We start from the raw sequence: 10,062 nt of genomic DNA, 5'->3' as shown, positions 1-10,062 counted from the left end.
TTAAGGGCTCTTAAAAGACAGGGAAAAGCCCCCTGGACAGGCGTGTCTGGGAGGAGCGGGGGAGGGGGTTAGGATCGGTTCAAAAGCCGCGGTCTAAAGTCCGGCTCCAGCGCGGCCGCCCCCGACTCCATCCGTCTGCCTCTGGCGGTCTCTACGTCGCACAGGCTCGTCTCGTGGTTTAGTCTTCGCGCGTAAGGACAACTTTGCCCGTCGAGTTTCGACTTCGATGCGCGATCGCGTGTCCCGACCACACACTAATGAGGGGGCAGCACCAGCCGCCCCCGGGCCTCCGCCCCCTTGGCCCCGGCCCCTCTGGCTCCCCTGCATAAAACCTGCAAGCCGCCAGTGCGACTGTCTACTCTGGTTCCTGCGGACACGGACGCTCCGTCCAGCGCCATGGCCGAGGCGCCGCTCCTACTGCTCCTGCTGCAGGCGTTGCTGGCCGGCGCCGGCGCCGCCACCGCCGCCGCTCCTGCCAGCGCCCCGCCGCCGTGCCCAGCAGAGTGCCAGCGGCTGCGCTGCCCGCCGCGCTCCCCGCAAGCCTGCCAGGCCGTCGGGGGCGAGCTGCAGCTGGACCGCTGCGGCTGCTGCTGGGACTGCGCGCCCGGCGAGGGCCAGCCGTGCGCGCCAGGCGGCCTCTGCGCCGCGGGCTTCTCCTGCCACCGCGGACGGGGCACCTGCTCGTGCGCCGAGGGGGCCCTGGCCGTCTGCGGCAGCGACGGACGCACCTACCGCAGCCTTTGCCAGCTGCGCGTCCAGAACCGGCAGTCCCGCCCGGGCTACCAGCTGCCCGTCGTCGCCGTCCATAAGGGAAGCTGCGGAGAGGCAGGTGGGTGCGGGGCCCAGCAGGGCGGGGGGCAGAGGAGAAGGCTTGGCTAGGAACCTGGTTTCCCCAAACCTCCACATGGGCCGCGCGTAGGCGATGAAACCCCCAGTCCCTGTTTCCCTTGGGAAGAGAAACCAGCCCCTCCGGAGTCAGGCAAGCTGGCCCACCCCAGGCCCGTTTACACATGCGGGTGGCCAGACTCCGGCTGAAATGGCAGCTGGAAGGATAGGCTACGAACTCTGGCTGGCAGCGTTCCTTGATCCAAAAGGTGGTGGGAAGAGAGGGCTGGCTGGGGAGAGCCCTTTTTAAAATGCCCCTCGGTTGTGCAAGGATGTTGTTTGTGATGGGCAATGATGACACTGGGGCTTGATGAAGCCACTGCCCTGGTTAATTCATAGTTAAGTGCGATTGAATGAACCACAAGCTGGATTCACCAAATCCATAGTGTAGAAATCACAGTAACTGGATTAATTAATCAGACTAAGGCAAAGTAGCCAATCACCTTTTGTCATGATATATCACATATCACCTTATACCAGCCCTAGTGGAGGAGCAGTCAGATCAGTCTTGCAGGGCAGCCCGATTGGGAGAGACCAACTCAGAGAACCAGAGCAGTGCGGTAAATCCGAACCAAACAAACTACGATCTTATTAGGTGTGGTTTCTCAGTTGAGTGATTTCTAGACCATGGTCTAGGCTCAGTATATTTGCTTGTCGCCTACTCACTACATTCTATACTGTGCGAACCCAGCAAATTGTGGCTTATGCAGCAAACTGGGATTAAGCAAACATGGAGTAGTTAACTTAGCCAGGAAGGAGTTGTATGTGCTATGATATCTGGTTTGTGGTCTCTGTTGCATGGGGGTGCAGTAAAGAACATTGCTGTCTCTTCACCAGCCTAGAGATGATGGGAATTGGAGTCCTATCTATGTCTGTGGATGACACCAGATTAGGAAAAGATACATACGGAACCTCCTTACATTATATATATCTGTTGTTCATCCAGTTTAATCTAATTTGGTAGCATCGCTTGTGATGCAATGGTTTTCTAAGGGGGGTGAGGGGGACTAAACCCAAAATCTTCATGTGTTCTAACATTGCATCTCACTGGCTTTAAGATGCATCGATGAACTGGGGGAGACTTTGTTTTATAGTTACTGTGGACCCCAATAGCCCGAGGAACAAATTTAACTTTATTGCTGACGTGGTTGAGAAAATTGCTCCTGCTGTTGTCCACCTGGAACTCTTTCGCAGGTAAGAGAAACCGTAGGTAGTGATGTTGACCAAGTTCCCTCTAGATGAAATTGATCAGTCTCCGCAGGTACTGACATTAACCGAACTCTGTCTAGATACTGAAAATGACCTTCTATCTGCCCTCTATTCTTCCTCTTAAAGATCCTTTGACACCTGCCTGGCCAATCTTTTAAAAGTTGGAAGTTGCAGCTACAGCAGTTCTGCAAAGAAGAAAAAAAAAAAAGATTTAAACCAAATATTGAAATACGTGTTCCCACCAGCATTAAAACCTGGTTTAAATAAGGCTGCTTGGATTTTCTTATCACCTGTTACCTGCTTGTATTTAATTTACAAAAAATTAAGACTGAAAGATGTTATCTGAATCTCTGTTTAGGCAGGCTTGGAATAGACCCACTGAAGTCAGTAAGATGTAGGTTAGTGATGATTACTTTATTTTGTTAATTCCAGGGGTCTCTTGTGATAGTCTGGATCCAGCCTGGATAGTCTGGATCCAACTTCCAATTCTGGGGGTTGAAGTCCACACATCTTAAAGTTCTTGAGGTTGAGAAATAATGTCCTAACAGTTCAAATGAAGCTTTATTTTGATCTTGCAACATTTATGGCATACGAACATTCCAGCAAAAAAAGCTGGTTCAGTTCCCAATTTTACTTTTCTTCCTGAGCTTCAGGCAAAGCGTGAGCCTTTCGACTGTGTTTCGACTGTGTTTAAAAACTGCTCATTCGTGTATTCACCATTGGATTCATGCATTACAAATAAATAAAAGATTTGAAGGAAACTCCTATGTAAACATGCTATTCAGATTAGGTGTTGATGATATCATAGTAGTTAACCAAGCAGTTGTAGCTGGTTTTTCCTTGTTTGGATTGAATCACTCTAGAAAGCTGCTGGGTTTCTGCTTTTCTCCCTTGTTCAGGAAGAGATAAAAGTACTACAACTAACTTGTAGTTTGACTGCTTCTAAACAGTTCCATAGAAAGACCAACTGACCATTCTCCAGATTAATTATTCAGATCTTCTCAACCTTGGCATCACTGACTGAGTGGACATCAACCCTCAGAATTCCCCAGTCCACTCATAAAGTTGCTAAGGTTGAGAAACACTGGCATAAGACCAAGTTGGCCATAGTGGATTTATTATGGTTGTTGTCTATCATCCTGGGTCAGGGCGCCCTACACGAAGAAAGAGGTACTGGTCTCCAGTGGCTCAGGTTTCATTGTATCTGAGGATGGGTTGATTCTCACCAATGCCCACGTTCTCACCAACAAGCCGAGGATCAAAGTAGAGCTCAAAACGGGCCAACAACTGGATGCCCAAATCAAAGATGTTGATCATAAACTGGACATTGCTGTGATCAAAATAGACACCCAGGTGAGTATAGCCTTCTCATTCCAGCAGGGCAAAACATCTCTTGTTTACTGGTTGGCAAGACACCCTATTATACAAAATTGGAAGAGAAAGAGATCAAGCCTTCTGGTGCTAGATTTATGCCATCTTTGGTACTGAATGGAGTTGCACTGCCCCAGACAGACCCTGTGTGCAATCTGGGGGTCCTCCTGGACTCATGACTCCTGCTCGAAGAGCAGGTGGCAGTCGTGGATAGGAGGGCCTTTGCACAGCTTCATGTTGTGTGCCAGTTGCATCCATTCCTAGATCAGAAGGACCTAATCACTGTGACTCATGCCCTGCTCACCTCCTGTTTGGATTTCTGTAATGCGCTCTTCATGGGGCTGCCCTTGAAGAGTATGCAGAAGCTTCAGCTGGTGCAGAATGCAGCGGCGCGGGCAGTTATATTTCCCCCTAGGGTGGTACGCGTTACACCTCTGCTTCGTGAACTGCACTGATTGCCAGTTTGTTTCTGGGTCCAATTCAAGGTGCTGTTTTTGACCTTTAAAGCCCTTCATGGCATCGGGCTGGGTTATCTGAGGGACCACCTCTCCCTAATTACATCTGCCTGTCCCATCAGATCTGGCAGAGAAGGCATGCTGTGGATCCCATCTGCTAGAGAATTACATTTGGCGGGTCCCAGGAGATCGGCCTTCTCTGGTGTGGTGCCCACCTTGTGGAATCTTCTCCCCCTGGAAGTGAGATTAGCCCCATCCCTCTTAACATTCCGCAAGTCCCTCAAGACCTGGCTATGTGGTTGGGCCTGGGGCTTCCAGGGGACCAGGGAGATTTTACGATGGCTCCCTGATTAATTTTATCCCCTCCTATTTTGTATGTTTTTACAGTTTTTTATGTGTAACTGTTTTTTATGTATTTACTTTTTAATTGTGGTACGCTGCCCAGAGTCACCTTGTGTGAGATGGGCGGCTATATAAATACGATAAATAAAATAAATAAATAAACAACCTGTATTGTCGAAGGCTTTCACGGCCGGCATACGATGGCTGGTGTGGGTCTTCCGGGCTGTGTGGCCGTGGTCTTGAAGTCTTGTTTCCTAACGTTTCGCCAGCACCTGTGACCGGCATCTTCAGAGTGCAGGAGCACAGACAGGATAACTGCTCCTGTCTGTGCTCCTGCACTCTGAAGATGCCGGTCACAGGTGCTGGCGAAACGTTAGGAAACAAGACTTCAAGACCACGGCCACACAGCCCGGAAGACCCACACCAGCCATCAAATAAACAACCCCTGTGAGAAAGGCTACCCATACAGGTAACGCATTTGCTATTCATCACCCACCAGGCACAATGCTAGCCTTTCTGCCTGTTCATTTGCTCACTCCCCAGTTATGGCTCACCACCAAGGATGAAGAGGAATGGTTGCCTCCAAGCCTGAGTTTTGTGAATGTTTCTCTCCCTGGGTCAGGTAGCCCTTCCAGTGCTCCTGCTGGGCAGATCCTCTGATCTTCGGCCTGGGGAGTTTGTGGTGGCCCTGGGGAGTCCCTTCTCCTTGCAGAACACGGTGACCACAGGAATCGTCAGCAGTACCCAAAGGGATGGCAGGGAGCTTGGGATGAAGGACTCCGACATGGAATATATCCAGACAGATGCCATTATCAACGTAAGAGACTTCTCTGTGGCTTTTCCAGGAGAAGGTGGAGCTGCCCTAATTTTGGGCAAACTATTGGGTTACCACCCCTTGTCAAGTAGTTGATGCAAAAACTCCTTCCTGCCACCTTCTCCCCCTTCCACAATTTTGATTTCTGTTTCATATCTACCTTCTCTTAGAGCCGGCAGTGGAATGGAAGGGGGTGGACTCATGTATATACTGAAGCTGCATGTGGACTTGAACTCCAATTTGTAGATCCCAAAGCATCCTGGCTCATGCCTCTGAAATTTGGCAGCATGCTAAAGGTTGCACAGCCCAGAGGGAAGCCTTTAGAGGCAAATATGTGTAGCTCAGGGTTGAACTGTGGCGTCCTTGGGGTTCTCTGAGTTCTTTTCTTGCAAACGTTTCATTACCCTTCGGTGAAGAAGTTACCTAGCCAGGTAATGAAACATTTGCAAGAAAAGGACCAAGCTCAGAGAGCCCCAAGGGCTCCACAGGAAAGCCTTTGTTCTGTTGAGTAGGGCTCTTATATTTTTAAGCTATTTGGGCCAATCTGGCAGCAGAAATCATTTCCATGAGATGATCAGTCCCTTCTTTTCTCATTCACAGTATGGAAATTCAGGAGGGCCATTGGTGAACTTGGTAAGATTTATTTTTTCTTTTTCTTTTCTAAACCCCAACGGTGTTCCACCTTGCTGAAGATTTCCCAGGGTTTATTATTTTTGAACACCATGCTTAGTTTAACTGTGGTTCATTGAATAAGCAACAGTTGTTTGGATACACACAACCAAAAAGCCCAAACCACAGTATTACTCAGAACGTATTCCTCTGTCATTGAGGGCTTAATCTAGAGTGATAAAAAGTGAATTGTGTGACATGTAATCATAACAGAATAAAATGCTGGAGGTTTTTTTAAATTGTTCAGGGCTGTGGACTATGGGCTATTTATTTACAGAGCTATGTAAATTTGGGACAATATGTTTTGGCAAAAATACCATTTATGGAATTTGGTTTACATGCATTGGATGTATTCAGAAGTATTCTTAGGTATTTGGTTTTATTTCTTAAAAAAAATGGGGAAAAATCTCTCTATGTTTGATACAGCCCTTGATTTTATTGTAATCTCCCATCCTCTACCACTTAAGTACTGGTCCTACTGATTTTGTCTTATGATCAAACATCACAGTGAGCCTTCATCTGTCTAAGCTATTGTTTGATTAACTAGCCAGAAACAAGCTGAGTTCAGTCTGGCCCAGCAGCCAAGTAACCATTGCTTATTTGGATAATTCCTGGCTGGTTTTCCTTCCTGTTTAATTGTTTTGCTTCACAGCACTAGTAAACTAATGAATTAATTAAAGCAGGATTGGCAACTTTTTCAAGCGCTGGCCACTGTCACAAAATTTTACATGAAGATACAGGGACACCCTAAAGAAAACAATTATTTATTCATTTCGTAGACTTAGAAGCTGCCTGACTCCAGAATGACTCTGGAGGGTTTACACTTAAAATAGAAAAGCAGTAAAAAAAAAAAATAGAAAGAATCTAAGCATCTGGACAAATTGTACAACCAACACCTAGAGTAGGGTGGTTGTACCACAACCACCCTACTCTAGACCCCATAGCTCAATGTATATCATACTAATCCAGAGTGTAATCTGTTGGCCAAAACCCAAGTATAGTTTATTTCCCTAAGACAAACCAAGATTTAGCGGCTGACCTTGTTCACTCATCAGTTTTAGCTTAAACCAAATAAAATTCACAATAGCCAAAGTCAGCCACGGTAGACCTTGGAAGGTTGCATTAAAAGGTCCACTCCCTTTCCGAAATCCTCCTCCAAGATGAATCTTTCTTTCATTCCCACCTGCTCCTCTCAACAGGATGGTGAAGTCATTGGAATGAATACCCTGAAGGTTACAGCTGGCATCTCCTTCGCCATCCCCTCAGATCGAATCCGCCACTTTCTGGAAGAATCTCACAACCGACAGGTGAAAGGTAGTATCTCAGAAAATTGCTAAGGTGACTTGTGGATACAGCCAATACAAAGTATGGTAGCAATGACACCATGGGAGAACATTGAACTGCTGTGTTAATGAACCCTTATCTTTTCATCTCTTTTTACTTGGCCTTTGAAGCATGCTTTCACTTCCTGCCTCTCTCTAGGTAAGATTACACCCAAGAAGTATCTGGGACTCCGGATGGTACCTCTTACTTTCAAGTAAGTGCTGTTTTCCTGTTCCTCTGCCCTTCCAACCTTCCTGTTCTCACACAGACTCCATCCATCCATCCATCCATCCATCCATCCATCCATCCATCCATCCATCCAATTTATATAACTGCCCATCTCACACAAGGGACTCTGAGCAGCTTACAAGATTATAAACAAACAAACAACCCCCCCCCCCAAAGAACAGAAGGATAAATGGCTAACTATTAACCATTAATAGTAGCAGAGCTCATCTCCCCCCTGACCCAAATGCCTGGGGGAACAGCCAGGTCTTCAAGGACTTCCAAAAGGCTAAGAGGGGTCATCTGGACCTGGGGGTGTTGGTTTCACTTAGCATTTGGTGGTTTCAGCCATATTGCTCTTTACCTGTTGCCTTGAAATTGGCATCTCAAATCACTTCTCACTTATATAACAGTTAGCTGCTTGCTACATCTCATCATTTATTGGATTATTATTCTGTGTAGCAATTTAAACAACACAGAATAAATAATAGAACATCAGAAGTACAAACCTAACGCATTATAAGAGATATGACTGTTCACCCAGGCATTTGGTTAAACTGGTGCTGCTCTGCCTTCTGAGTGGTTTGGGATAGTGTTAATTGTTTGCCATTTATTGTACTTTTTAAACATTTTGCTTTTACAGATAAAGGTAAGTTAACTCTTTTCTAAACAAGTAAAATTAACATTTGGTGAAGTGCCACTTTAACCCAAGTAGGCAGAGAGACCATGGGGTGTGGAAGTGTCAATACAGTCAAGATGATAGATGGGTAACACACACACAAAAAAGGTGGGACTCTGATTGCACAGTTGCACTTGCCACCTTGACAATCCCTTCATGGATGCCCCTGGTGCATGCTTACCCATCAGGCTACTCCCACAATTTGCCACACTCTTTGGCACCCAGAATGGTTCTTCTAACATCCATTAATTTCTATCACTTTGGGAGTTTCTGAGGAAGTTAGAAAGGTGTTACACCTGTTATATATTTACACCTGCCAGGATATGTCATCTGTAGGCCTTTCCGCACCAAGCACCTTTCAGGTGTCTTCGCCTCTGGCTGTGTTAACTAGGGTGGGAATTGTTATCCTAATATATGTTGTGGAGACAGGACCGGGAAAGATTGGAAGAGCGTACTATAGTGTCATAACCTGAAATATCTGGTAAGAATTTGCAGTTTCTGGTGGTGGAGCTGTCATTCTCTCCCTCTTAGTCTCATCCGTGAGCTGAGACGGCATGATCGGGATTTTCCCAACCTGACCTCGGGTGTCTATGTTTATGAAGTGATACAAGGAACAGCTGCTGCAAGGTAAGAGATGAATGCTTGCTTCCAAAACTTTCAACAGAAGAGAATATATGTAGGTCCAGGTTGAACTGTGGAGTCCTTAGTGCTCTCTGAGCTTGGTTATTTGCTTGCAGACGTTTCATTACTTGACTAGGTAACATCATGATGATGTTACCTAGTCAGGTAATGAAACGTCTGCAAGCAAATAACCAAGCTCAGAGAGCACCAAGGACCCCACATTCCAAAGCATTATTTACTTCCTTTCTATGTTGTTTTTGATTAAAAAAAAGAACAGTCAAAGGAGTTTACCATATACTTTATCTTGGAACAGGGTGCAAATCAAAGACTGCACAAAGACTTGTCTGGCTTCTCTGAACCCCTTTTGGAAGTCTCTCTCTTGACTAGGTTCACACATTACACTAAGCCAACAATTTATTTTGCTTGATTTTGGCTTAACACAGTGTGTAAAAGTAGCCACTGGGGTCTCCAAACTACTCTTTCTGCGTTAGTGTGACATCCAAGCCCAACCAGTTGAGTTTATTGAACCAACATTATTTCAGAAGTCCAGGAGTTATCATGACAGGTGAACTCAGCCACATTTCACTGAGTTATCCACAGCACTTACACTTCTTTCTGGGTCAGGCTTGGCCATCTCAAACACCCTTCAGTGCAACACATTTGCTGGCATTGTGTCACATTTGATATCTTCCATAGTTTAAAGAGAACTTTTTGGCACTCTTCACTATCCTTGGTTTCAACATCACTTTTACACGAAGACATCTCATGTCAATAGGTTCTGAGTTTCCTATGGGTATTTCCTGACCAGATGTAGAGGAAGGAGAGTAAGGCTTTCATCAGCACCACAGTTCCTAAAACCATGCTGCCAAAATGCTGGCTTCTTTACAAAGCATGTGTATTACTTGATCAAGAAGCTGATCTGAAATGGTCCTGATCTTGGGTAAGCTAGGGCTATCTGTTCTTTTGGCCATGATGATGGATCTTATCAGTACATTTCTTTTGCTCATGATTTAAAACACACACACACACACTGCCTAATTTTGGTTACAGTGCTGGCCTGAAAGATGGTGATGTCATTATAGCAATAAATGGGAAACAAGTCGCTTCAACCCATGATGTAACAGACGCCGTACAGAACAACCATACCCTGGCCATGGTGGTGAGACGAGGAAATGAAGACATCATTCTGACAGTAACTCCAGTGGAAATTGATTAAATTTGACCTTCTGATACAAAGTGTGTTGAAATCCTCAACTGCTGTCAGTAAGAAATGGTGTAGGAAAAAGCTATAGTTTACGTATAGTTCTCATTTCTGAATGTATATATAAATTTACCTATGCACACATTTCACACACAAGGAATGGAATAATGCACTTAGAAAGTGAAGTACACTAGACTTTTCATATAATTCCTTTCACCCAAATGAAGCAGGATTGAAAAACACCTATCTATCCTGTTGGCAGAAAGTT

General features: G+C 45.8%; 1 protein-coding gene across 1 annotated transcript in view; it reads left to right on the top strand.

The window, feature by feature from the left end:
- HTRA4 (HtrA serine peptidase 4) overlaps window positions 1–9,809 on the top strand; it is a 9,946-nt gene extending 137 nt beyond the window's left edge. Inside the window, exons 2-10 of the mRNA XM_088151900.1 lie at window positions 270–829; window positions 1,980–2,079; window positions 3,243–3,447; window positions 4,885–5,079; window positions 5,677–5,709; window positions 6,945–7,062; window positions 7,228–7,282; window positions 8,504–8,599; window positions 9,644–9,809. Coding sequence (XP_088008026.1) covers window positions 270–829; window positions 1,980–2,079; window positions 3,243–3,447; window positions 4,885–5,079; window positions 5,677–5,709; window positions 6,945–7,062; window positions 7,228–7,282; window positions 8,504–8,599; window positions 9,644–9,809 — 1,528 coding nt within the window. The remainder of the gene's footprint in view (window positions 1–269; window positions 830–1,979; window positions 2,080–3,242; window positions 3,448–4,884; window positions 5,080–5,676; window positions 5,710–6,944; window positions 7,063–7,227; window positions 7,283–8,503; window positions 8,600–9,643) is intronic.
- Window positions 9,810–10,062: the final 253 nt, after the last annotated feature.

The sequence above is a fragment of the Python bivittatus genome, unplaced genomic scaffold (genome assembly GCF_059951505.1).
Source record: "Python bivittatus isolate LINGU-HERP-01145 unplaced genomic scaffold, Pbiv_v1 ctg000680_np1212, whole genome shotgun sequence".
Lineage (NCBI taxonomy): Eukaryota > Metazoa > Chordata > Lepidosauria > Squamata > Pythonidae > Python > Python bivittatus.
The sequence above is the reverse complement of the archived record's forward strand: the minus strand, read 5'-3'. Positions and strand labels throughout refer to the sequence as shown.